General features: G+C 34.9%; 2 protein-coding genes across 5 annotated transcripts; one reads left to right on the top strand and one right to left on the bottom strand.

The window, feature by feature from the left end:
* Positions 1-3,529: 3,529 nt before the first annotated feature.
* comta (catechol-O-methyltransferase a) lies at positions 3,530-12,309 on the top strand. 2 transcript variants are annotated; one of them, XM_051903435.1, is made up of 6 exons: positions 3,530-3,774; positions 6,195-6,366; positions 7,488-7,605; positions 9,556-9,749; positions 11,332-11,463; positions 11,783-12,309. In XM_051903435.1, the coding sequence occupies exons 2-6, from the start codon at positions 6,196-6,198 to the stop codon at positions 11,960-11,962; spliced, it is 795 nt and encodes a 264-aa protein (XP_051759395.1). In that variant the 5' UTR covers positions 3,530-3,774; position 6,195; the 3' UTR covers positions 11,963-12,309. The 2 variants fall into 2 exon arrangements, with proteins under 2 accessions (XP_051759395.1, XP_051759394.1); XM_051903434.1 differs by lacking the exon at positions 3,530-3,774 and adding an exon at positions 3,821-3,839.
* Positions 12,310-13,727: 1,418 nt separating this feature from the next.
* On the bottom strand, positions 13,728-18,206 carry abt1 (activator of basal transcription 1). Of its 3 annotated transcripts, none has more exons than XM_051903430.1 (4): positions 18,065-18,206; positions 17,540-17,904; positions 14,806-14,981; positions 13,728-14,231 (listed from the first exon to the last, which is right to left on the bottom strand). In XM_051903430.1, exons 2-4 carry the CDS (start codon positions 17,877-17,879, stop codon positions 13,851-13,853), a joined length of 897 nt encoding a protein of 298 aa, XP_051759390.1. In that variant the 5' UTR covers positions 17,880-17,904; positions 18,065-18,206; the 3' UTR covers positions 13,728-13,850. The 3 variants fall into 3 exon arrangements, with proteins under 3 accessions (XP_051759390.1, XP_051759392.1, XP_051759391.1); XM_051903432.1 differs by having other exon boundaries at positions 17,540-17,894; positions 18,065-18,203; XM_051903431.1 differs by having other exon boundaries at positions 18,027-18,187.
* Between the last annotated feature and the right edge of the window lie 7,380 nt (positions 18,207-25,586).

Here is a 25,586-nt window from a genome sequence, read left to right as displayed (position 1 = left end):
AAAAAAAAATTATTTACTTAAAATTATTTTAAATAATGCAATCCACATTTCAGTGTATCCTACAATGTAAAAAAAAAACAAAAAAAAGTCATATAACTACTGTAACCTTATTAGAGCATTTTGTTTTGAATATCTAGCCTGACTCATAACTGCAATGACAGCATTGATTTATATGATAATTAAACAAGATGGGTTAGGAGAGCTGGGGGAAACCTAAGTGTCTCTCTCTCTCTCTCTCTGTCCGTCTCTCTGTGTGTGTGTGTGTGTGTGTGTGTGTGTGTGTGTGTGTGTGTGTGTGTGTGACGCAGAGCAGTGGAGCCCCACAGTGAGTCACCACTCTGGCATGCCTCAGAGCCCCCAGCAGTTACTTCAGTCCTGGAAACCCACTGTATGGGGGTTGTGCCAGTGTGCCTTGGGTGCAAATGAACATTTCTTTTGTTCTTTTGATAGTTTCCAACATTTTTGCTTCACCAGGGACGAAATTGAATGCAAGGAATTATCCAGAGGTTAGTATTTTGTGCACACCATTACTTGATCTCAAATTTAAAAGCACTGTATGTGGGCGCAGTAGCTGAACCATGTCACCAGGCCAGCAACTATCACGATTACATGAAAATGTCAAGTATAAAGACACACAATAAATAAGCAGTTGATTTTTAGCCTATATACTGTAAGTTTATACTTTTTATTACAAGTATCCATGCATTTGGGAAAAAAAAGCAGTACAAAGCGTGTTGTTTTTCAACAGCCATGCTCAGGTGCCCTTAATGATGTGTAACACTAGCCATCGGCAAGGGCACACATGTATGTTTGACCTTGTCTTGAGTACTGTAAGAGAGCACTTTTGAAAATGCCTCCTTTGGCCACCAGTAGCCACTGTTCAGACAGGTCAGGTGACTTCAGCACTATGTCATGTTTATTATTACTTGAAGATGACCACGTATGATTGCGCTTTAATTAGAAATAAGGATGTTATTAAGGTCTCATTTATGCTGGTGAACAATAATGCAGATAAGAAGAGTTAAGTGATGGTAAACCTAAAAGGCAAACCCATTGATGCATGCTTTAATGTGCTGCATTCATTAGCGCAGTCACATTTCAAGTGCTTAACATGTTGCGAGCGACACCATTATGCAGCATTAGAGGTTCAGAGAACCACAACACAGAACAACAGAACGCCGGAGCTCTGATGTACCTGTGTATGTGATGCACAAACTGTTTGTGTGTGTGGATGATTTAGATTGGGAATGACATGTAAGGAGAATACATTGGATCTGTAACCTCTCTCTCTCTCTCTCTCTCTCTCCTTCTTTCTCCTTCTCTTTCTCTCTGTATCCTGATGTAGAGCCCATGTTTGTATGATTCTCTGGTTTTACCATGCAGATAGAAACTTAACATGAATTTCTCATATGAATGTTGACGTGATTTTTATGTGGGTTTAAAGCATTGTGCTTCTAATGTTTCACATTTGACAAAATGGTTTTAAATGCTAATTTCAATCTCTAATCATCTGGTAGATCCATACACAATTAGATCTCAATATTAGTCAATATCAATTAAAAAAGTAGACAATTTAGGCTGATAGTTAATGGCATCAAAATATTATTTTGTAACATAAACCTGTGTGTGTGTTCATGTAATAGATAGATAGATAGATAGATAATGAATTGAAAGGATAATAAATATATATAATGTTATCTCTATATATATTTTATATCTCTCTATTATAAGATCTGTTATACACACACTCTATTAGTGCTACACACTCTATTATGTGTGTGTATATATATATATATATACTGTAAAAAATTATCGTGATTTTAACGGTAAAAGAAAGTTTCCATACTATATTCAGTGATCTAACCGTACATTTAAATTAATTTTACAGTAAAATACCATTAAATTTACAGTTTTTGGAAGTGAAAAATATAGTCATTGTATAATTTACATTGAAAAAACGTACAATACATTCCCACAATTCCCTGTGTGACACATTATGTATTTTCGTTGAAATAACTGTTTCTTCTAAGTTTTTTCTAATCAGTTATGTACATTAGGGTTTTATGTTACATCTAATATTATTAAAAATGATGTTTATTGCATTTTTAAAATTTCATTTTGTAAAACCTAAAATGTTGCTACCGTATTTTTTACGGTAAATTTCTGGAAACCACAGCTGCCGGGTTTTTTACCGTAAATTTAACGGAATGTGTGTACAGTGTGTAAAATAAACAGTTATGAACTGTAATTTTTATAATATAAACCTTTAAATTATACAGTTTTGAACTCTAAAATAGACAGTAAACTAAGTGCTGTCACGTAAAACCTAAAATGTTGTTACCGTATTTTTTACGGTAAAGTTCTGGCAACCACAGCTGACTTTTTTTTTTTTACTGTAAATTTTTTGGGGATTGTTTTTGATGGTGTATATACAGTCAAACCAAAATTTATTCAGACACCTTGAACATTTAATTAATTATTCATTAATACAGTTTATTCACTATAGTTTAAAAAAACGGTAATAAAATATGACAAGATCTCAGAGTTCAACTGTGTCAGAAAAAATTAATCTTAATTATGTCAGATAACACTTAAGCAAAACATGGTCAGGCTAAACATTTTTGGTTCTAAATTTTTATCCATTTTACTGGTAGTCCACTGTGTGAAGAATTTTTGGGTATAATATGTCACAGTTTACTTTATTTTGCTATCCTCACTTACATAAATGAACTATGGTGTCCTGCACCCACTAGTAAAAATATATCAAAAATATCAAAAATGTCTGAATCATTTTTGGTTTGACAGTATAGTCTAAGTAATGAATGTGGATATCACAGTATTATTTTGTATGGTATAAAAAATGGATATTCATTTTGAGACTTGCAAAAGATTGCATTTAACAGTGGTATTAAATTTAAGTTTAAGTGAGTGTTAGATGATGGTAAAGGTAATAATGGTGGAAATGAGCATGCACAATTAAATATCTAGTATCAGTCAATATCAATAAATGACACACACACAAAAAAGTCTCCGGTATCAGCTGATAATTGTAATGGTATCAAAATATTATATATATATATATAGAGAGAGAGAGAGAGAGAGAGAGAGAGGCCATCGTTACCTCATTTCTGACCATACATACTGTATATATATATATGTATTCAGAAGATATATATTTATTTATTATTGCACTGAATTAACTGGTTATGTGTTTTTGCATAAGATGTGTCAGGCTTTATAATCATGCACACTCCCTTTTATAATCCCATATGGAAAATGGTGATGCTGAGGCCCTCTTTTGTCATCATTATCCATGTGTCAGTGTGTGAAAGGGGAGGGTAGGAAAACAAAGATGTGGAAAACGAAGGAGAGGGAGGCAGAAAGAAAGCGCGAGAAGATTAGAGCATGATTGGCTAAAAGAGGATTAAAAACTCAGCCCGGTTGGCCGAGGCTCAGATCCTTCTCCTACCGTGTGTAACTGCGTGTCTGAGTATTTAGTCTGAGTGTTACATGCGTGTGTGTGCATGCATCAGTGTGTATCTCTCTCTCTTTCTCTAGCGTGACCAATGGCTGTATAACTCTTTCAACACATACGCAACGCAGACCAGCATAACAGGTTAGAAAGAGCAAACAGAAGTGGGAGGGGAGAGAGGAAGAGAGAGAGAGAGAGAGGCCAGCGAAAAAGACTTTGTCAGAGAAAGGCATAAAGGCATCGGAGGGAAAGGGAAGCTCATCTCTCTCTCTGTGTGTATGTGAAGACAGCTACAAAAGGAAGTAAGATTATGGAAATGTTGTTTGGCACAATATTGCAACAGATTGTTCTTTGCTGCTGTAAATATGTGAGTTATGTATTATGTGAGAATCATTTCTTGCCGTGACACGTCGTGTTTATGTAACTTTATGCATGATCCAGCTCAACCAATATTATTCACACTTCAATATTTATTCCTAAGCAAGATGGTGATTGAAATCTTGACACATCCCGCACACAGCATGCAAACGTGTTAATACGGTGCCTTCGTGTTAACAGCACACTTCAGCTTACTAAATTCTGTCTGCAATCTATAATTAAACGGAAGACTTAAATATTCATGTGGCCTAGTAATCAGAATCTTGCTTAAAGTCTCTGGCAGGCCACGCGGTCAATAACACCTACTCTATTAGCACGTGTGGAGGAGGCTGTAAAACTAGCCGCACTTCTGTCTTTCAGTCTGTCTGGTTCTTTTATGGTTTGTATTTTCAGCTGCAGGTCTGCGCGGTGATACCATCTTTAATTAAAGCACGCTCTGACAGCGCACAGGCTCCTACTGTCACTGCTGCGTGTCACTATGTGCCTCCAGTGGATCGTGCTTGGAGATCTTTATGAGCGACTCATTGTATCTGCAGAGAAAGCCGGAGCTGAAGTCCTTATTCTTCTGAGCTTTATTAATAGGAATGTATTAGGATCAATGTCAGCAGTGTAATATCTCCTTTACACGTGGCGGTGTATTGCATATACTTCTCTGTACTCTTGAGGTTTTATAAAGGGATAGTTCATCCAAAAATAAAAAGTCTGTCAAGTGTTTATCCACACCTCATGTCGTTCTAAACCTGTGTAACTTTCTTTCTTTCTGTGGAGCACAAAGAAGACATTTTAAAAAATGTGTCTGTACAATGAAAGTCGGTGGGGTCCAATGTTGTTTAGACCCTGTTCTTCAGCATATTTTATGTTTTAGAAAAGAAATAAATTCACATACAGGTTTTGGAATGACAAGGGTAAATGATGACGAATTTGTATTTTGGGTGGACTCATCCTTTAAGATTCATTTTTTTGGCTGTAGGGTTCTTGAGTTGACATTTCTCAGTGTTACATCATATACTACCATTCAAAAGTTTGGGGTCAGTACTACTTTAAAAAAAAAAAAAAAAAAATTTATTCAGCCAGCATGCATTAAATTGATCAAAAATTACAGTATAATGTTACAGAGTATTTATATTTAAAATAAATACTGTTCTATTTAACTTTCTATTCATCAAAGAATCCTGAAAAAAACAAAATAAAAAAAAAATCATTTTTGGGTGAACTATCCCTTTAAGAGTTCCTTTCACTGGAACTAAGGGGCCAAGCCCAACCCCTGAAAAACAACCTCACACCATAATCATAATATTCTGTTCATGTTAGTGGTAAATCAGCTGTGGGGGCGAAGCTGTGTTAAATCATTTCCTTCCCCATGCTTGTGGCCAAATCTGCAGCAAAGACAAAGGAGCTTTCACTGTTTTCTAGGAGCACTGGATTGAAACAGGAGAGGGGATTGGAGAGTTTGGCATTCCACACCACTGAAAGTCAAACGTTTTTTTAACTCTGCCCTGTCTTTTATTTCATGCATGTCATTTTTTTATGTGGCCAATCTGAATGTTACTGATTACTTATACTATCTTAAATGTTGGCTGTTGATGTTGTAGGCATGCACATCAAGTGATCTTGCATCATAATATTGCTGCTAGAGCTGTGGGTATTTACACAGGTGTGGATGTACGTCATAAATACACAAGATAATCAGTGACTTAGGTCCAAAGGTTTTGTTGCTTTAGGTTGGAGGAAGGTCAATGTTGAAATCACAGTGAGTTTTGAGATTAGCTTCACAAGGCCTGATGTATTTCTCTCGAAAATCAATACAAAACAAAATAAACATTAATAAATACAAATATTAAATCATTTCATAAATCAATTTTGATTAGAGATATGCTGCTGCTGCATAAATAGACAGACTTACGTAAATCCTGTAGCAGATTTGGGCAGGTGGATCTGGGGGAGGTGGAGGGTTTTAGAGGAACTCTGAAACGGACTTTTTAAATGTTGAGCAAGCAATCTCATTGGCTGCAGGATCAGTAGAGGCCAATCAGCTTGTGCCATCCATTATACTCAACTATAGGCTCTATTTTCTTTCAGTAAAATATAATTTCTTACTTTTGATTTAGCAGTGAAATTTAAAAACACAAAGACATGGCTTTGTAAATTTAGCCTTTGACCTTCACCTGTTTTTTTAAACACAGTCCCCTGATTTACACTGTGATGCCATGTCTGTTTTTGTGTAATCCTTTCTGACATTGCTTTGAAGTCTCATCCTTTGTGAATCGTGGTGCTGTTAATGTTATATTTTTTTGCTGACCTTAATCATTTATTCTCTTTGTGAACCTCGGTCTCTCTCTCTCAGGATGCTGTTGAGTTTGTTGGCAGTGGCGGTGGTTTCAGCAGCTGTCCTGTACGTCCTCTTTCACTGGCTCATCCCTGCAGCTGTGCAGAACTGCAGCTGGCTGGCACTCCTCTGGCACAATGTAATCCTTGAGAGGGCCCTTAACATCATGACGGGATCATCACGACCTCAGGTGACCCTCGCTGTCATTCATACATACATCACTCGCGGATGCAGAGATCAACCTGCTGTTTTTTTTACGATGTTTAAAGAGGCTGACAAAAAAGTAACAAAAAGTACAAAAATGTTTTGGATATGTTACCATAGAAAAACTATGTTTTTGGGCATGTATCATGGAAGTACTGTCTTGTACATAGCAATACTACACTTTAAAAAATGCTGGGTTGTTTCAACGGTTGGGTTTGTCCATATTTGACCCAAATTTGGGTTGAAACAACCCAGCATTTTTTAGAGTGTATGTTTTTGGTGAATTTAACAAATATTTAAAAAATATTATGTTTTATTAAATGTTAAATATGTATTTATTATTAAAAAATTAAAAATTATATTATTTATTTAGTTTTGGGGGTCTCTTAATTTTTTTTTTTTTTTTTTTGCACTGTGCCATATTTCATCACATTTTTCATTAGATATAAATTATAAACTTATTTGCATTCAATTTTTTTTCATGTATTTATCTTTAATTTTTATTTTTAATTAATTAATTTATTATTAAAAACAAGAAAATGAAGCCTATTTTAGGTTCATGATGTCTTTTTTTGCATTGTAGCATTATTTTCATCACAAATAAGAACATTTTTCATTTTCAAAAATCTCACTTTAATCATAATGCAAAAAATACATTTTTACAGTAATATGAAAGAAATAATGATAAATTATTTAAATTGTAAAGTATTTATACATTATGGTAACAATGTGCTTGATTTAATTTATGATGATTTAAATAATAAAAAATGTTTTCAAATTATTTTTATTATGTATTGCATTAATAAGAATCTAATGCATCATGTAAATGCTATGGTATTCTTTGAAGTACTATATAAATACCATGGTACGTGAATACGGTGATCATTCAGTACCATGTATTAAAATACCACAGTATTACCTTCTGACATCTGTAGCATGGTACTGTGACAGTAAATTTTTTTAAAGGAATGATGATTATAAAACCATATAAAATGGATTCAAATAACCTTTTGAAGCCAGAGTAATTCATGTGTCTTTATTTTGGACTTGGACTCTCTGGCTTTGCTCGAGAACACTGTTGATCATTGCTGATTTATATGACCACAGCGCATGCTGAAAGCCGTTCAGAAGAACGCCACAAAAGGAGACCCTAAGAGCGTCATCTCAGCCATCGACTACTACTGCCGGCACAAAGAATGGGCCATGAATGTGGGCGATGATAAAGGTAGCAGCCTGCTTTCTAATCCCTTACCTCCTTCTCTGCGCCCTTTCTAATTTCCTCACCATTTGCTTGATATTTTTTTCTTGTATTATCTCGCTCTCCTCCGCTCTTGAGTAAATGGCCTTAAGGCTGCTCACAGCCGGCTGTTCTGAATGAGAAGTGATGGCAGTCTCCTGTCTACTGGGTCAATATGCTCTTTGCATGACTGCACACACACACTAGTTGCATGTACGCCTGTGCACAGTGTGCAGCCATTGCATCTGACATGATCAACAGCAGCAGTTTGGTGCACTGATGCATTATGGGACTGAGGGCGGATTCATTTCAGATGTGATTCCCGAATGTGCTGTAAATCTATCTTACCCGATATACAAAGTTGCTATATTTTGATTGGTGACAGTTGTCAAACATTAGTGGAACATGTCCATAATTTGAATTTGAGGGGAATTGACTTCATAATTTCACTAAAGATCACCAAAACACCGGGGGATTGAAGGCAATGAGCAAAAACAGATTTTTTTATTTAGTATTTTGTCTTGTTTTCTTGTTCATATATCTAAAAATATCAAGATACATTTACTTGAGAAGCAAAATAATCAAAATGTATCAAAATTAAGTGAGATTATTGCAATGTTACTTTAGTATTGAGATACTACACTCTAAAAAATGCTGGGTTAAAAACAAAGTTGGTTAAAAATGAACAAACCCAGCGGTTGGGTTAAAAATGTTTGACCAACCCGCTGGGTAGTTTTATTTAACCCAACTATTGATTAAAAATTACTATATGGCTGGCTTAAAATGAATCCAAAATTGGAAATTAAAAATCAGACACACAATTACTAGAAGCAACATATAATCAAAAGGTGAACATTTATTAATAAGCAATTTAATAAATGTTTATTATTTAAACTTATTAATAAATGTTCATTTATAAAACATATTAATAAATGTTCATTTCTGACCTATTTTGGCTTCATTTTAGGCAAGCAATATAGTAATTATAGTTGAGTTAAATAAAACTACCCAGCAGGTTGGGTCAAATATTTAACCCAACTTGGGTTATTTTTAACCCAGCATCTCAGTGTATTATAGTTTTTTTTTATTAATATTTTGAATGTTTTTGTGTGTGTGTGTGTGTATGTTTTGTCATTTTTATGTTTTTTTTTTTTTAACATTTCTATAAAGATTACGTAAGATTTCAGTTTTAGTTATTTTTAGTTACTTTTAGTAGTACATCAAGTTAAACCAAATGAAAATGAGAAATGTTACCTTGGCAAGTTGGCTACTCCAGGATTACTCTATTTTATTTCAAGAAATGAAAACATTTTTTTTTTTTTTCTTCTTCTTCTTCTTTTTTAATGGTTTTAGTTTTAGATAACTGTAATAACCCTGCATGGTTTATTATTAAAACAAGAAAAATATCTGCAAGTGGGGTAAAAAAAAAAAAAAAAAAAAACTTAATTCAAAGGAAAAATGAGATCCCATCTTGTTTTAAGGAAAGACTCATTTATCTTGTCATTATATCTTGTAAGTCATTTCATTTCTCAAGTAAATTTAACTTAATGTAAGTATGTTTAGACATTTGTACTGGAAAACCAGACAAAAACAATGTAAGAGAACCATTTTTTTTTTTTTTTACACTTAATGAAGCACCAAAGTTAGTTCTAAGTTTTAGGTTTAGTTTTAATTCTGAGAAAAGCTTATGCAATCTGATGCTGCTTGAATTGATATTTTGTTATCTAATGCAGTGATATTCACATTGTGAAGAATCTTTTTCCAAATACTTTTAGTGCCACTGTATGACACCAAACAATGAACATCATCAGTATGTTGAACAGGCACTGATGAATAAATGCTGCTAATGGGGCAGAAAGGCCCTAATGATATTTTGACTACTCCATTAGCAATCTCAAGGTCCGTTTTCTGAATTCAGTTCTGTGCGTCTCTCTGAAGGGCTCATACTGGATTCAGTGTTGACGGAGGTGAACCCCAGCACGGCTCTGGAGCTCGGCACGTACTGTGGATACTCCAGCGTTCGTATCGCTCGACTGCTGCCCCCCGACTCCAAACTCATTACCATTGAATTCAACCCAGCCTTTGCCGCCGTTGCTCGTCAGATCATCGCCTACGCCGGCCTTCAGGACAAGGTGAGAAAAAAGAGCTGCTATGCATAGGCTGTATTTGGAATTGAATATTAGTGTGCCGCTTGTTGCATACTGTATACTGCTTACTATTTTCTAAATAGTAGGTATACGTGTATGTACTGTATATAAACAGCAAAATACAACAATAAAGTATGAAATTATAATATGCAACATTGTTGCCATATGACCTGTTTGCAATTTTGATTCAGCATGGCATCACATTATCGGTAACAACTTACAATAAGGTTCCATTTGTTAACATTAGTGTTGAAAATACTTCAAAAGCATGAGGTAATGTTAATTTTAATTATTATAATACATTATTAAAATCAAAAGTTCTGTTAATATTATTTAATGGACCTGAGCTGACATGAACTAACAATGAACAGTTGTATTTTTATCATCTAATTTTTACTCAAAAATCCCAGTTTATGCAAAAAATTGTCTATAAAGTCAAGAAAGAGATATTATGGGTATTATTTCTGGTTCATTTGTCACACGACATGGAAGGTCAAGTCATGCACATTGCATTGTGGATGAAGAAAGTGAAATGTATTTTAGGAAATTTTTGTATATGTAGGCCTTTTCCACATTTATTTATTTATTATTATTACACTGTAAACCCTAACGCTCAAAATACTTAATTGTTTTGAGTAGGACAAACTTAAATTGAACAAATTAGTTAAGTTAAATTAACTGTTATGAGTATGAACTTTCTTTTTCTTTTGAGTTCACAGCACTGACATATTTTAAGTAAACTGAACTGTTTTATTGTTTTGAGTTGTTCGAAGTTTAATTGAAGCTGGGCTGGGATTTCTATTTCCCAGCATGCTTTGCCCATGGCACTCGAAATGGAGAGTAAATGCTAAAATTAAGTGTTATATAATGTTTTTTTGTGCAAGATTAATGGTAAGGGAGATTTAGTAGTGATTAATGTTTTGTTATGCTAATTTAGAAGAGTTTCTATAAATGTGGGTTTTTGGAGAGTTACCATCATGGTGACAAGTAGCGCATGTGGCTTGGTTTGAGAGCAGGTAAGTTACATGTTTTAAGTTGCTGTACTCATTAAGTAAGTGTTATACCATGCTATTGTTAACATGTTAGCAAATTAGCAAGATGGCATTTTCTGAATTTTCTTTTTAGGGTTTCTAGTGAAGTAAATTAACTCATTTGATTTGATTTGAAAGAACTCAAAATAAAAAAGTTAATTAACTAAATATTTTATGTTAATTGCAATCAAAGTGTATGAGTTCGGTACTTCAAGTTAGGAGCAATTATCATGCATGAGTACTACAAACTCAAAACTTGATAGTTCTGCTTACTTAAAATTGGGAACATCATAACTCAAATTTGATGTAACTGATTACCTCAAATTTTTTGAGTTAGCCCAACTTATTCGGGTTTACAGTGTATTATTATTATTATTATTATTAAAAAGCCAGTTTTGTATGAATTGAATGCAGGAAACAGAACATTTTGTAATGCCAAACTAAGTGATAATTTTGTTGATACCAGTGACATTTAAAAGGACTAAAAATGTATTTTGAAGGTATAACTTAGCTTTTGTTTTTCTGTTTTTTTAAAGGTTACTCTGGTGGAGGGAGCCTCTGGTGACTTAATCCCCAAAATCAAGGAGCGATTTGGAATAAAATCTTTTGATTTTGTGTTTTTGGACCACTGGAAAGATCGTTATGTTCCAGATACTAAACTTCTTGAGGTAAGGAGCCCCAAAAATTACGCTGTTTACACTCTTAAAAATAAAGGTCCTTTATTAGCACATATGATTCCATGGATTCGTTAACATCCATAGAAGTTTTCCACTGCACAAAAGGTTCTTTATAGTGGAAAAAGGTTCTTCAGATTATTAATATGTTCTTAACACAAAGAAAATGGTTCTTTGAAGAACTGTTCACTTTCTTTAGGCAACCAAAAATAGTTCTCCTGTGACATCACTGCAGAAACCCCTTTTGGAAACTTTATTTTGATTATTCTAACATATGGAAAATTACAAATGTATTTATTTTATAACACTTTAGGACTGTGGTCTACTCAAAAAAGGCACTGTCCTGTTGGCTGACAACGTCATTTGTCCCGGAGCCCCGGAATATTTGAAATATGTGAGGAACAACCCACGCTATGAGAGCCGATACTACCCGTCAAACCTGGAGTACACCAAAGTAGAAGATGGCTTGGAGAAATCGGTCTTCTTAGGATAAGAAAGATCTGATTCTACACGCAGACGTACATGAATGGTTGTGTAAAACAGAAGCGACACATGCCAATTCCTCTAAAATAACCAATGTTTCTGTCTTGTGATTCCATGACTTCTAAGACCCGACAAACTGATCTTTTTGTCCTTAACAAAAGTCACTTGCAAAATTGTAATGCTGTGTGCACTATTTCTGCTGAGGCTATGGTTTAAGATATTGTACAATTCAACCTGCTGATATCTTGTACAATTCAACCTGCTGATATCTTGTACAACCTATATATTAAGCTCTTAAAAATTCTTGTTTTTTATCATATTGAGATTGTATTAATACAATAAAATAAAATAAAAGTTGAGGTTCATTACTTAGGACAATTTGTATCTAAAGACCATATTATTAATATTAATATTTTATTTGAGCCCCAATGTTAAAATGACTAAATGAATTAGTTTATCAAATTTTGGAAACTGTACTAAACCATAAAAATACCATAAGATGTTTGCAGAGATTTAGGAAACATGCTAAATTCAAACACTTGTTTCTCCGAAAAACAATGTTACAGCCGGTTATTCTACTTTGAAATGTGCGTTCCGTGTCGGAATTTTTGTTTTCATTCCACCCACTGCCAATTTACCCAATAGTGTTTTGACACCCCGGGTTGCCAGAAAACACAGCGTACTGCAGCCATGGAAGCCAGCAAACAAACTGCGTCAGTGTTCGCAGATTCTACGTGAAATAAAAATCCTCAGCAATAAAAACATTGCAAACGTATACATTAGCTGATCAACTTACAGTGCAAGGCTTGTTGCTTTCCATTGTCAACTGCGCTCGTTCTTGTTGCGTGTCCTCAATGTGGCAACCCATGTAAGCATAATCTGAGGAAGAGGGGGCGGGAGAAACAACCCTCTCCAATATTTTGAATTTGGATTGCAGTACCCATTTCAACAACTAGCCGTTAATATTACATACTGCACCTTTAAGCTTTGCAGTCTTCCCCATAGGCTATAATGCAGTCTGTACCAGAAAGAGAATTGATTAGTAAGAGTTTTTGGGTTTAAGTCGTTCATTCTTTTGTCACATGACTGCTTTCCGGCTCAGTATCTTACAACAAACAATTACAACTGTATATTGTTATTATATGTAGGTATCTTTGCTTTATCAAAGTGATTTTTCCCCGTAATAAAGATAAAGTTTAAAGTAACCAACTCTTTATTACCATATTGTTATGGAAAATAACCATTATGACAGAAATTCACAAATGTATAAATTGTAAGAAATAAAAAGCTACAATTTGAGACCAGAAACGCATTGCATAACTGTAAGAGTTTAAAAAAAATGACTACCTGTGTTTGTAAGGAAGTTTGGGAATTAACTAATTTCTGCATCCAATACGGCTGTCACATCATGTGACAAAAATGAACGATTCAGACCCGAAGACTTGGGAGGTGAACTAATCAATTCCTGTACAGAACCTACAGGATGTTGCGCATGCGCGGTCAACCCGAAATTAACAAATCCCTCGATGAGACAACTCGATGTTACAGAGTCATATTAAAGATTCGTTCAAATTGAACGCATCGTTCATGAATGACACATCACTACTTTAAGCCTCTTTTCATGGGAAAATAGAGCACTGTTTTCACAACTGTGGGGCGTTCTTATGTGAGTTATGCAGCATTTTTACTCTGAAAGTATGAAACTATTAATTAGAACAATCTACAAGAGGTTTACATCTGTTCTATGACAGAAAAAACACAGTACAAGTAGAACATCTGTTCAAAGACTCAATGTTGAGTATGCAAACAATTACAAAAAAAACTGCATCTGAAGTAATCACCAAGACCACTCTGTAGTATCACGAAAACCTGAATGTAACCTTAATGTTCTCAGCACATCAATCCTGGGCCTTTCCACTACTGAAGATCTTGGCCAGGAGGGAAATGTTCGATTGAGCTTTGTCCTGGATGGTTTTGCTCTTCTCTTGTGCCTTCTGGAGGTTCTTCTTGGACATGCCTTTGTTCTTAAACCGTTTCAGATGGATCTCTTCTTCTGTAGGACGCTGTTTGTAGTCCCACGTCTTCTCCTCTATGACCTCTCCCTTCTTCTCCTTCTTCTTCTTTAGTTTCTCCAGATTCTGGCTCTTTTCCACACTAGCCAGGTAGAAGTTTGTCTCCTTCTTCGCCTGGGAGATTTCTGTCCGCATACGCTGTTGATAGACAGTCCGCTCATAAGCCAATCTCTCGCTGAGATGGCACCAATGGAACCTGTGCAGATACTTGATGAAAGAGAGAGAAGAAAAAAGTAACTATTCAGCTTCATATTAACAGCGCAAGGGAAGTATACTACTGTTCAAAGGTCTGGGTCTTTTTTTGTGTTTTTGAAAGAAGTCTCTTATGCTGCATTTATTTGATCAAAAATATATTAAAACAGTAATATTGTGAAATATTAATAAAATTTAAAATATCGCTTTTTTTATGTTAATATATTTTAAAATGTAATTTATTCCTGTGATTCAAAGCTGAATTTTCAGCATCATTACTCCAGTCTTCAGTGTCACATGATCCTTCAGAAAACATTCTAATATGCTGATTTGCTGCTCAAGAAACATTTCAGATTATTATCAGTGCTGCTTAATATTTTTCTGGGAACCATGATATATTTTCTCAGGATTCTTTGGAAAAATAGAGAGTTCAAAAGAACAGCATTTATTTGAAATAGGAATCTTTAGTAACATTATAAATGTCTTTACTGTCACTTTTGATCAGTTTATCAATTTAAAGCATCCTTTCTGAATAAAAGTATTCATTTCTTTAAAACAAAAAAAAAAAAGTAGCATCTGTATTATGTACCTTTATGGACCACAGGTCACCGCTGAAACGGCTCCTCTTCCTGTTGGCCATGGGTGTGTTGTGCAGACTGGCTGCGACTCTTTTAGCGATGCGCTTGTCTCTGAACTCCACCCATCCCTCAGTGAAACTGGATGATCTGCTCCCTGCCTTCTTTTTCTTCATTTTTACACAACGATCTAGAAGAAAGTCAGATATTTAGTGAGAATGTTGGTCAAACATGAAAACATGCACTTTGACACACACACATATATATATATATAGCATCCAAAATAAAAGTTTGTGTTTACATAATGTGTGTACTGTATATATTTATGTATATATAAATACACACATGCATGTATATATTTATTAAAAAAAAATAAAAAATTATATAATATAAATTATATATAAATATACATGTAAATATTTCTTAAATAAATACATGTATGTGTGTGTATTTATATACATAATAAATATACACAGTACACACAAATATATTATGCACAAATATATTATAACAAACTTATTTTGGATGCGATTGTTTGACAGCACTAATATATACACACACACACACACACACATATACATATATATATATATATATATATATATATATATATATATGTGAACAAATACAAAAGATGTATTTTCTTTATGATCACTAATACAATTAATGGAAAGATGGCAAAGTTAAAATGTATTAAATATATACATAATAAAAACATATATGAAACATATGTCATTAATAGCCATAAATTAGTAAATTAGCCAATTTTGTTTAAATTAAGGATTGCAGAAATTAGTACACCCTAGATTTAATTCAACAAATGTATAATATTCTAGTACTTAGCATGCCCTCCATAATTTTGAATATACTGCTCTGACCCTTCTTGGCACGGAGTGTACAAGTTCATGACAAATTGTCACATCCGTCTTGTTTAACTCCTGGATGATGAGCTCCTTAAATGCCCTGATCTTTAATGGAGAGTGTTGCTCAACTCATCTCTACAGAATCCCCCACAGGTGCTCAAGAGTGTTAAGATTGAGTGCAATACATGTCCACAGAAGGTTTTTCACCTTGGGAGAATGCATATCCTCACTGTCATGTTGAAAAAATGTCCAACAATGCAGGGAATGAGGAAAGGGTAACATCTTCTGTTTCAAGTTTGTGTATTAAATTACACAGTGGTGTGGGAATTCATGACAGCATTGATAAAGCACAACTCCCTCACACCTTCAGCACTCATACATCCCTATATAAGAGCTTTACTACCACTGAACTTTACTGTGGGAACCAGGCACTTCTCACTGTACTCCTCCTCTAGCAACACCATAACATTTTGGATGCTGTTAGATCCAAAATGATTGATTTGGTCTCATGAGACCAGAGTATTGATTCCCATAATCTATATTTTGTAAATATGGGCTTTGGAAATGGCTAACTGACTTTTATTGTGCTTTGGCTACAGTATGTAGTTCCAGTGAGAACAACAACCATGCATGTCATTTCTGCAGGCTGCATCTTACTCTGTGAGATAAACAGTCACTCTTTTCATAGCTTTTGCTGGCTCTGAGACACTCGCTTGGTATTTCTCCTGCTCTTTGTCTAGCAAAAAAATCCCTCATCACTAAACGAAAGCTTAAAATGAAGGCCTGATTATTCAAGGGGCCTTGTCACAAGTCCATTGTTTTTGAATTTCTGTTACTGTTGCTATATTTTCACACTTAAAACAATGATTTGGTAATCCTCTTGTACTACTGTCCTCTTTTGTGCTAAGAAATAAGTCTCCTGACAGTTCTCTCCCAAGTGGTTCCACTGTTGTCAGCATAAAGTCTGAGAATGATTCAGTGGGCTATATAACACTTTTAATTGTCAAGAAATTACTTCTCTTTAAATGTTTTGGTTCAACATACTTATCTGTTGATCAAACATTGCCTTAAATTTACACCGGAAATTTTTTACTTTGTTTTATTTAGTACCTTTTAGGAGGGTGTACTCATTTTTGCTACACAACATTTTATCACCTTGATAAGAAAATCTTATTTTCCTGAATAATTTTGACATGCTTCTTTGGTAATTGATTAAGCAGACTTGCTGGAATATTATATCTCTAACATGTCTTCTAAGTAATTGAGTAATTGCTGACTTTCAGAAGTTTCAGAGGGGATGTACTCATTTATGCTGTGCACTGTATACATATTTATACAAAATTAAGAGACCACTGCGAAATTTGCAGTTTCTCTGAATGTATTATTTATACGTATCTGTTTCTGTAAAACTAACATTTTTTATTTATTCTACAAATTTCCAAATTTCAAATAAAAATATTGTAATTTAGAGCATTTATTTGCAGAGAATGACAACTGGTCAAAATAACGTTTTAAAAAATGTTAAAATAATGTTTTCAGACCTCGAATAATGCAAAGAAAACAAGTTTATATTCATTTTTAAACACAATACTAATGTTTTAACTTTTTAAGAAATCACTTTAATATGCTGATTTGTTGCTCAATTTATTTATTTTTTTCTCTAGAAGAAAAATATTCTGTGAATCTGTGAAAAGTTAGTTTAGTTTGATTTAATGGTTTATAATTTAATTTATTACTTTCAGGAGTACACTAATTCATGGGGTCTTTAAAAATTGCCATAGACGGGCTGAACTGTAAAAGCTGTACTAAGACAATATACACGTCTATTACTGCATGACTTGTAAAAAGACAAGTGACCAGCTTTATGTCAATCATGTCGCTTTACCTTCAGGCTGTAGGAAGATCCTGCCGATCTCTCCGTACACACTCAGCATATTCCGCATGTGTTTTGGTCTCAGCCTCGGAGGGATGTGTCCTATATACACGATACCCGGAATAAGTTTCTTGGTCTTTGGTTTGTCAAGCTCATCTTCTTCATAAGTCTCCAATTCAAGACCTCCATCATCATCATCATAGGCATCTTCACAGTTCATCTCCTGGTCAGCATGTTGGACACCGTTTGCATTCTCCCCCTCCTCTGGTTTAGGGTCATTTAACTCCTCTTCACTGGCCATAGCTTGTGTTTCTAGGTCTGTTGTAACGTCATTCTTCTCCAGGAGAGCCATAACTAGATGTGACAACTATTACAGACTGAAATAAAGAATGCAGGATATTAGAAATCTTGTAAAATCTCATCAAAACGGAAACGTCCAGCTCTAATATCTAATGTAACTCTGTAGTAATATCTGCTCACGTACTCAACAAATCAATACCTTTTCAAAAACACCTTTTTATTTGAAGTAATTCTTACTTTGAAAGAGTGACCACTGTTTCATGTAAAATATTGTCTTCATCCATAAAGATTTGAGTCAAGAAGTTTTGGAGAAAATTCCAGAAATAAATCGACTACTCGTTCAACACATGTGGCGCAGAAAGCGGCTCTGACGTCTAAATCAAGCGTCAAGAAGACAGAATGGACTTTCTTAAAGAGACAGAACTGTTTTTACAATGCGTCCACTAATATCCATTATATTTATATTATATGATAGAATTCATTTTATTATAGGTTTAATGTAAAAGATATTCTTATGATAACATTAAATAATATTCTGAATTTAATATCTCAGGCATTACTACGGGGACAATTATTTAAAGCACTCTTTTATTGTAGTCTTCATATTAAACAGTAGAGGGCGACAAAATACAAGGAAATATTTGAGCCCACGCATTTTGAAGAGCATCATATTAAAATAACTCTCAAGATGGATGATAAATAAATGGGGATGACAATTATGTCAATAATGTCAACAATAATGTCTGGAAAAAAAAAAGAAAGGCATAATTATATCACAAAAAATAGTTTAAAGTATGTGGTAAAAAAAAAGTTATTTACTGTACTGTATTCTACTGTCCAAAGTTATGATGATTTTGAATTTAAACTAGGTTGTTGCTTGAATGTTGAACACAAATGACAGGTGCTTACACTTGCTGGTAGAAATCATGCCAGAATGTACCTGTTAGTACCTGATTGTTAGTGCTGGAACATACAGTGGCAAGAAAAAGTATGTGAACCACTTGCAGAATCTGTGAAAATGTGCAAAATTTTAACAAAATAAGAGAGATCATACAAAATGCATGTTATTTTTTATTTAGTACTGTAATGAGTAAGATATTTTACATAAAAGATGTTTACATATAATCCATAAGACAAAAAAAAAAAAAAATAGCTGAATTTATTAAAATGACCCCGTTTAAAAGTTTGTGAACCGTTGATTCTTAATACTGTGTGTGGTTACCTGGATTATCTACGACTGTTTTTTTGTTGTGTGATGGTTGTTCATGAGTCCCTTGTTTGTTCTGAGCAGTTAAACTGAGCTCTGTTCTTCAGAAAAATCCTCCATGTCCTGCAGATTCTTCAGATTTCCAGCATCTTTTGCATATTTGAACCCTTTACAACAGTGACTGAATGATTTTGAGATCCATCTTTTCACACTGAGGACAACTGAGGGACTCAAACACAACTATTAAAAAAGGTTCAAACATTCACTGATGCTTCAGAAGGAAATACGACGCATTAAGAGTCGGGGGGTGAAAACATTTGAACAGGATGAAGAGGTCCAAATTTTTCTTATTTCGCTTGAATATCTTTTTTTTTTTCATTTAGTACTGCCCTTCGGAAGCAACAGAAAATACTTTCATGTTTCCCGGAAGACAAATTAAATACAATTTACCTTGATCTTCAAATTCCAAATGTTTTCACCCCCCATCTATTAATGCATCATGTTTTCTTCTGGAGCATCAGTGAATGTTTGAACCTTTTTTAATAGTTGTGTTTGAGTCCCTCAATTGTCCTCAGTGTGAAAAGATGGATCTCAAAATCATTCAGTCACTGCTGTAAAGGGTTAAAATATGCAAAAGATGCTGGAAAACTGAAGAATCTGCAGGACCTGGAGATTTTTTCTGAAGAACAGAGCTCAGTTTAACTGCTCAGGACAAACAAGAGACTCATGAACAACCATCACACAACAAAAAAACAGTCGTAGATCATCCAGGTAACCACACACAGTATTAAGAATCAATGGTTCACATACTTATGAATGGGGTTTATTTTAATAAATTCAGCTATTTTTTTGTCGTCGATTATATGTAAACATCTTTTATGTAAAATATCTTACTCAGGACAGTACTAAATAAAAAATAACATGCATTTTGTATTATCTCCCTTATTTTGTTAAAATTATTAACATTTTCACAGATTCTGCAAGTGGTTCACATACTTTTTCTTGCCACTGTATATATATATATATATATATATATATAAATTAGTGGTTATTTTTGTAGAAGCCTCAGTTTATGAAGAAAAAAGTACAAAAAATGTCACAAATTCCCCAGGTCTTCTCTACTAATTTATCTTTCAACCACAGCGGACTTCAAACCAATCATCAAAAATTCATTACTGCATAGCTGGTATAAATAAAGACCTGTTAAATAATGGCACAATGAAAAGGGAGGGATGTTTAGAAGCGTTCAAAAGAAGTAAAGACGCGCTCGTCTACCGTTATCCCCAGGAGTGTGTTCCTCCCTGCAGGGATGCTCTACTCTATGCATGGCCATGTGCCCGTCACATGTGGGTTCCTGCATTATTGAAGAGGATGGCTTGGATTTACAGACAGCTCTGCAGCAGTTCTGGCTCTGGCACATCTGTCTATTCACATTTAACCCCAAACACCAGGGCCACGGGCTCAAGGGATTCATCAGAAATGGCATCATCACTATGCGGAGGAAGGAAGATGCAATCTCCTCCTTAAACAATACACTTCCTACTTAAACTTTGCTTCTGTGCCCACGGAGAGAGCCGTGTTCATTTTAGCTCATATAATACGGGAGACCGGGGCTAGTTGTCACACGGGGAAGAGTCCGCATCAGCTTTGAAAATTGATCATTGTTTAAAGCTGCAGTACAGTCCGTAACTTTTTGGGGCTCTAGCGGTTAAAAGACTTATGAATGAGAAAAACCAGAGATTGTATATTATAGGGAGATGAAAGGGTCTGTATCTCTTACCATTGGAGAAAGCGTAACGGCTAACTTAATCACGTGCTCACCTCTCAGCCTATTGTGTAATGGCAGTGACATCAGTGCCCGCCGTTTAAAATTCCTTCCCTGCGTACCGCCGGAGCGTTAGCATTAGCCGTTACGCTTTTTTGGCTAAAGGTTGCAGGCTTGCCTTCCAGTGGCTTTGGAGAAACTGCAACACTTAATATAGCGGAATACATACCGCCTTCTAAGTAAAAGAGCCAATTGCTGATTGATAAAGTCATTGCATCACTGCAGCTGCCGTTAGAAGCTCCGGTTACCGTAGAAACACGAGACTCGCGCTTAGGACTGCACATGCGCATTGGCTCGTCTAGCCTGAAAAATAAGCTTTTTTTTTTTGAGCATAAGAAACAACATGTATGGGACATTTCATGTCAGGTTTTGTTGCTGATTTGAAATATGTTATTTAATTGTGAGTTCGCCAAGCACTTTTTGAGATTTCAGGATTCCCCCATTCAAATAGATAGGACTTGGTCTTGGATGCCCGAAATAGCTGCCCGGAGGCTTTGCAAATATGGCCGCCGAGTGAACAGACTTTTCTCGAAACTGAGGACTTGACAACATGCATCTTGTGGAAGAACGTTGTAGCCACCTAGCCGGAGGTACTCCTTTCTGTTTATGTCTATGAGGAGTCACGCAGGTACTGTGCTACTCCGCAGTGGTACGACCCGAACCAGTCTAAAATAGTCTGAATATAAACACTTAATATTAGGTGTACCATAGTGATTCAGGATAAGACAAAAAATGGTTTGGAAAATGGATTCATGATTTACTCACTAATTATATAATTTTGTGCTCACCAAGGCTGCATTTATTTGATCAAAAATACAGTAAAAACAGTAATATTGTAAAATATGATTACAGTTTAAAATAAATGTGGAATGTATTGTAAAATGTAATTTATCCCTTTGATCAAAGCTGAATTTTCAGCATCATTACTCCAGTCATCATTCTAATATGCTGATTTGATGCTCAATTATTAATATTGGTTTTTAGTATTATCAATGTGGAAACAGTTTTTGCTACTTAATAGTTTTGTGGAAACTGTGATACATTTTTTTCAGAATTCTCTGATTAATATAAAGTTCAAAAGAACAGCATTTATTTGGAATAGAAATCACTTGTAGCATTATAAATGTCTGTTTACAGTCACTTTTGATCAATTTAATGCGTCCTTGATGAATTAAAGTATTAAAAATCTTTTTACTGGAGTAAATCTTTAACATGAAGATTTGTTTAGACTTAACAACTACCTTACTAACTATTAATAAGCCATAATTAGGAGTTTATTGAGGCAAAATTCATAGTTAATAGTTAGTTAATAGTGAGACTTGGCCAAAAACTTGATAAAAATACAAAGTAATATTCTGTGGAAAAAATATATAATGTACACAAATATCAGAGTGCTTTGGACATGCAGTATCTTATCTTACATTATCTTATCGAGTCATTGCACATGGAAATGATCACTAACAAGACAGCCTAGAGGAGATGCATTAACATAGAGGTGATGTGATACACATGGACTAAATAACCTAAGCTGACATTTTTAAAACAAGTTTGATTTTATATGAGTCATCTTCATGGTCCATTTGGGTCCTGGCCAGTTGAAACTCAAAGAACCTCTTGACAGATGTGAAATCTCTTGAGGACCATATTTGCGTGTGTTTGTTTTATACAGAGGGTGACTGACAACTAAAGACACGTTTCTGACAGTACACTGTCCACCAAATTTATACGCACACCAAACGGCTCATGGTTCATGATGGTGTGGATAGATTGCGACAGGCAAAAGCAACAAGGGTGCATAGCAGCAGAACAAAGAAACTCCAGCTGATGTTATTTGAAGCTAAATCCCCTGCTGCATTTGTTTGATAAATCATATATCAGCAAGAATAGACCGATTCTGTTGCGTATCTAGGCATCATGAAAAATATAACATAAACTCTAATCCAATTTGTCAAAACCATTTCATTTGTAAATTATCCTCTTCTGATACAATGTCTTGTTAATGTGCCCAAAGAAAACAAAACAAACCACATAATTTAATGGGAAGACTATGAGAGGGTAATAAAATGGGATTGCAAGCTACGACTTTGTTACCACAAACTTCAAACAGCATCCATAACTGCAGCCAGAACCAGAGAGAATAAAACACAGAGCCATCTGTCTGGACCCCTGTGACAACACTAGTTAGAGTCACACACACACACACACACACACACACACATGCATGTTTTATGGGGACATTCCATAGACGTAATGGTTTTTATACTGTACAAACTGTATATTTTATCCCCTTACACTAAACCTACCCATCACAGAAAACTTTCTGCTATTTTAGATTTTCAAAAAAGATCATTCTGTATGATTTAAAAGCTTGTTTTCTCATGGGGACCAAAAAAATGTCCCCCACAAGGTCAAAATTTATTGGTATTACTACTTGTGTGGGGACATTTGGTCCCCATAACCTAGGGAATACCAGGACCACACACACACACACACACACAGGTTTGTTTTGCTATCTTAGTGAGGACATTCCATAGTGTACATTCTGTCCCCCTACACTACCCGTACCCCTAAACCTACCCATCACAGAAAACATTCTGCATTTTTACATTTTTAATAAAACATTGTTTAGTATGTTTTTAAATCTATTTTAAAAATGAGGACTCATGAAATGTCCTCATATTCCATGTTTACGTCGTAATACCAGTGTAATACCCATACAATACCCAATATTATACAAATTTGTGTCCTCATAAATCACAAAAACGCGCGCACACACACACACACTGCATTTCACATACCTCAAGGTGCACTGACCTTCTAAACACGCACTTACACACACGCAAAGGTGAACACAACACAAACACAAATGTGGACAGTAACAACATCACTAAATGAACTCTCCACTACCTGAGGGGCTTCATACGTTAATGATTTATTTACACATTTTAAATATTTATCAGGTGGGGGGAAAACAAATGTGCAATTGAACTGCAGGAGGTTCTGTTCACTCTGAGATAAATGCGAAATGTGCCACGACATGAGGTTTTGTCTCAGTGTGAGTCGAACTCGCACGCTTTAAAAGGCTGCTGATTGCAGGCCAAACATGCTCTGCATTTGTAATAGGCGCACATGATGTATATTAGTTGTAGCTTTATTGAATGCAATGGAAAGAAAATCAACAAATGCAGCATGATCACATGCAGTGGTCAGTAGCCCGCAGGCTGTAGCTGGTCATTCTTGTGGCATTCATCTATTTATCAACATTGGTCTGTGTTTTATTTAGTACTATACAATGACTGGCAGATCCACAGCAAATTAAATGTTTGACCAACGTGCTGGGTAGTTTTATTTAACCAACTATTGTTTAAAAATGACTATATGGCTGGCTTAAAATGAACCCAAAATAGGTTGGAAATTAAAAATCAAACACATGATTACTAGAGGCAACAATAATAATCAAAAGGTGAACATTTATTAATAAGCAAATTAATAAATGTTTATTGTTTAATTATTATTCATTAAACATTAATAAATGTCCATTAAACATATTAATAAATGTTAATTTACAACATACTTTGGGTTCATTTTAAGCGAACAATACAGTAATTTTTAAACAATAGTTGAGTTAAATAAAACTACCCAGAAGGGCAAACATTTAATCCAACTGCTGAGTTATAACAACCCATTTGCTAGTTTAAAACAACCCAATCACTAGGTTTGTCCATTTTCAACCCAACTTGTTTTTAACCCAGCATTTTTTAGAGTGTACTTTTAAATGTTCTCTGAACCATTTGAAAAAGTAGTAAGTAGTAACATTTAAAAAACATTAGACTAACGTCTGACTAAAATGTTTCAGAAAAACGTTCCATGAATGATGTATAAATAACATTTTTGTGCTAATGTTTTGATAATGTTATTACAGACCAGATAACTTTGAACGAATGTTCTATTAACGTTACTGAAAGAAGAGAAATGGATACGATAATGCTATCATTTTCAAGAACTTGCAATTTGAAACCAGATTCCAAAATCTTGCGTTTTCAGGCCACCAAAACGCCATTGTCATGTAAATGAACAGCCAAAACGAATAAAAAGTTTTCCATTTTTAGTTGAAAATGGTGTTGTGTAAATGGCCCCTCAGTAGCATCTCTACAAAAATGAGTCAAATTTTCATCAGCGCTTGCGAACAACGCATTTACTCGAGTGCTTTATAGACTAAGCGCAAAAGAATGAATCAGCTTGAGAACTTGACAGCTTTTAACTTGACATTTGACAACAAGACAGGCCCTACAAAATTTGGTAATGTGCGTAACAAAAGTAGCCTGGGTAGGCTACAGTATCTTTGCCGAACTCTACTCTCAAACATGTTTAACATCATTATTAGCCTACTGTTTATTAAAAGTATATTCTAGGCAGGGTTGCCAGGTTTTCACAACAAAACCTGCCCAATTGCTACTCAAAAGTAGCCCAAAACTAGCCCAAACGCGTTTCAGGGGGGTCCCCTGGTAAAAATCACATTCTGGGGGGTAAAATTTGTGTTTTTGGAGGGATTCCTCTGGTAAAATTTGCATTCCAGAGGCTAAATATCATGTTATTTGGGGTCGCTTCAACCTGTGGACATGAAAAACAATCTGCGGCAACAGTGTTAAAGTAGTCCAATTCCGCAGGAAAACCGCAGACTTGGCAACACTGATTCTAGGCCAGAAATGTCTCTGTGAAGCTATGAT

This window comes from Ctenopharyngodon idella, chromosome 8 (assembly GCF_019924925.1).
Source record: "Ctenopharyngodon idella isolate HZGC_01 chromosome 8, HZGC01, whole genome shotgun sequence".
Classification (NCBI taxonomy): domain Eukaryota; kingdom Metazoa; phylum Chordata; class Actinopteri; order Cypriniformes; family Xenocyprididae; genus Ctenopharyngodon; species Ctenopharyngodon idella.
The sequence above is the reverse complement of the archived record's forward strand: the minus strand, read 5'-3'. Positions and strand labels throughout refer to the sequence as shown.

Coding starts and splice junctions, on each gene's coding strand:
- abt1 (XM_051903430.1), bottom strand. CDS start 17,879: ATGGCTCTCCTGGAGAAGAATGACGTTACAACAGACCTAGAAACACAA. Junction 14,982..17,539: donor GATCTTCCTACAGCCTGAAG/GTAAAGCGACAT, acceptor ACTTTCTTCTAG/ATCGTTGTGTAAAAATGAAG. Junction 14,232..14,805: donor GTGACCTGTGGTCCATAAAG/GTACATAATACA, acceptor TCTTTCATCAAG/TATCTGCACAGGTTCCATTG.
- comta (XM_051903434.1), top strand. Junction 6,367..7,487: donor CGGGATCATCACGACCTCAG/GTGACCCTCGCT, acceptor ATATGACCACAG/CGCATGCTGAAAGCCGTTCA. Junction 7,606..9,555: donor GAATGTGGGCGATGATAAAG/GTAGCAGCCTGC, acceptor GTCTCTCTGAAG/GGCTCATACTGGATTCAGTG.